The sequence below is a fragment of the Fulmarus glacialis genome, unplaced genomic scaffold (assembly GCF_000690835.1).
Source record: "Fulmarus glacialis isolate BGI_N327 unplaced genomic scaffold, ASM69083v1 scaffold43275, whole genome shotgun sequence".
Classification (NCBI taxonomy): domain Eukaryota; kingdom Metazoa; phylum Chordata; class Aves; order Procellariiformes; family Procellariidae; genus Fulmarus; species Fulmarus glacialis.
This window is the reverse complement of record NW_009213328.1, coordinates 7099-9221: the sequence shown is the minus strand read 5'-3', so window position 1 is coordinate 9221 and position 2123 is coordinate 7099. Positions and strand designations below refer to the sequence as shown.

Here is a 2123-nt window from a genome sequence, read left to right as displayed (position 1 = left end):
CCTACACATCCCTGTACCTTGATTTTTTTGGAGGTACCTGGCTCTCTATCAAATAAGCACAGAGATGTAAGTGGAGGTGGACCTTCTGAATACACCAGGGTTTGGCTTTTCTGCCTGGCCTTGGGGCTGGAGGTCCAGCCCAGAAGCAGAGCTGCTGCTGTGGCTCTGCCACAGGTCCAGAAAATTCTGCTCTTTCAGAGGCGTGGGGTGAAAGAAGGGGATCCCTGTGGGTTGGTTTATCTTCCAGTGCAGTTACCGTCAGAGGCCAACTGGTGCAATCCAGCTCATGCCCACGTTCCCAGATTGTATCTCCTGCCTTGAAAGAGGTTGCTGCATCCATGCTGCATGTTAAGAAGAGACCCAGATATGTGCTATCAGCCAAACCATGCCTGCGCGTTGTCCGAGAGGGTGCTGGAGGATCAGGGTAAACACTTACTAGTTAACAGCATTGAGAGTTACAGGATGGTGTTCAAACCAGTGCCCCATCTTGTTCACAGCATAGCTCCTGCCATCCTGGTGCTGGAGACTCCTTATAATTGGCCAGCAACATTCATCAAACCTCCCAGGAGCCCGGAGCCCCTTGCAGAAATTCCCCTTTATCCTCCCTCTTCTCTTCCCCTACAGGCTTCAGGCACAGAGACCAGCTGGAAGTGTCCCAAATGAGTGCCGAACAACGCAGATACAAAGTCGGCTTCCTCCTTCGCCAAGCTCCGCTTCTCTTCCTCCACGGAGCAGCTCACGGAGGTCCAGCTGTGCATCCCCTCGGAGCCCTGTACTTCCTTCAAGAAACCCCAATGCTTCCCCCAGAGGCCAGCTGCCGCCTCGGAGGGAAAGTCCTTCACCCTGCCGACAGCATAAGCCAGGGACTGCTCTTCAGCGAGTTCCTCCTTCCCCCCGACCTCAGCCCCCAGCTCAGGCCCTGGGGCCAACAGGAGATTCCCTGACCTCTCCTGGTGTCGCCAAAAAACGACAAAGAGGAAAAACCCAGACTCAGAGTCCAGCAACCAAAGGAAAGCAGGTGTCCCTGGAAAGTAAGGCAGCTGCCAGATAATGATCTTCTTCTGCCAGCCCAACAGACTGGGTAACTTCTGCATATAGTATACACTTGAGATGCTGCAGCACAAGCCTTCCATGCTGGACCCACGAGTGTATAGCAGTAGCTGTACTTCAATGCTTCACTCACTTTCACCCCACACCGTCGCAATCAGCTCCCATGGGCCTGAGAGCCTCTGAGCCACGGAGCCTTCTTCAAGGGAGACATCCAGCCCGCAGCTCATGCTTGCTAACGCACAGCACCAAGCAGCGACCCAGGCAGCCTGCCTAGTGCCTGACCCTCCTCCCTCCCCAGGCACTCCCCTCTCTCTGTTAGCAATACCAGTCGCCAACACCGACCCTGGCTTTGGAAAGAGGAGCAGAGGTGACGAGAGCAAGGCCTGCTGGAGAGGAAGGCTCCTGTCCTGCCGGCAGCTCCCTCTCTCCTTGCTGGGAAAACGCCAACCTTGGCTGCCACCATCTACCTGAGTGTTGGCTCGCCTCCTGCCACCTGTGTTAGCAAGGGATTGTCACCAGCTTAGTCAAGAGGGATGGATGCGTCCTTGTGTGCTGAGATAAGAGCAGGGGCAGGGTGGAGGGGGCTCTTCTCTCCTTTCCAGAGATGTCTCTGCAGGTGGGAATGGGAGACAGGCAGGACTTGCTGGATGCTCCTACCTGCTCCAGTATGTCCCACAGAGGAGGCCGTCCGGCATTGCTGCTCAGCAACACTGCTGCTGTCTCAGCAGATGCCTGTGGGGTGGGTATTTAGATGGAAGTAGGAATGTATTGGCAGCTTGCTGGGAAATCAAGAGCACTTGCTAATTGATGTAGAAGGGAGCGCACTGCAGCTGCTTCTGTCTCAAATACCAAACTGTGATCCATGGAGACCACATCTCCCAACATGGGTGGTTCCTCTTGACCTGAGTGTGGTTGGTGCCACAGACCCATAGTCCACCAAACACAGCTCCATCCTGAAGATGTGAATACTCACTGGATGCCTTTAGCTTGGGTGCCCCTTGCACCTAAATTCCTTGTGCTTTATTGTCACGCTCTTGGTGTTTGTGAATTTTGGCACTGTGGTTGAAAGTTCC

General features: G+C 54.5%; 1 protein-coding gene across 1 annotated transcript in view; it reads left to right on the top strand.

Moving 5' to 3' along the window:
• LOC104077056 (tau-tubulin kinase 1-like) overlaps nt 1-1051 on the top strand; it is a gene marked incomplete at its 5' end in the record, with an annotated part of 3145 nt that extends 2094 nt beyond the window's left edge. Inside the window, one exon of the mRNA XM_009578149.1 lies at nt 625-1051. Within this exon, the coding sequence (XP_009576444.1) occupies nt 625-1051 (427 nt within the window). The remainder of the gene's footprint in view (nt 1-624) is intronic.
• Nucleotides 1052-2123: the final 1072 nt, after the last annotated feature.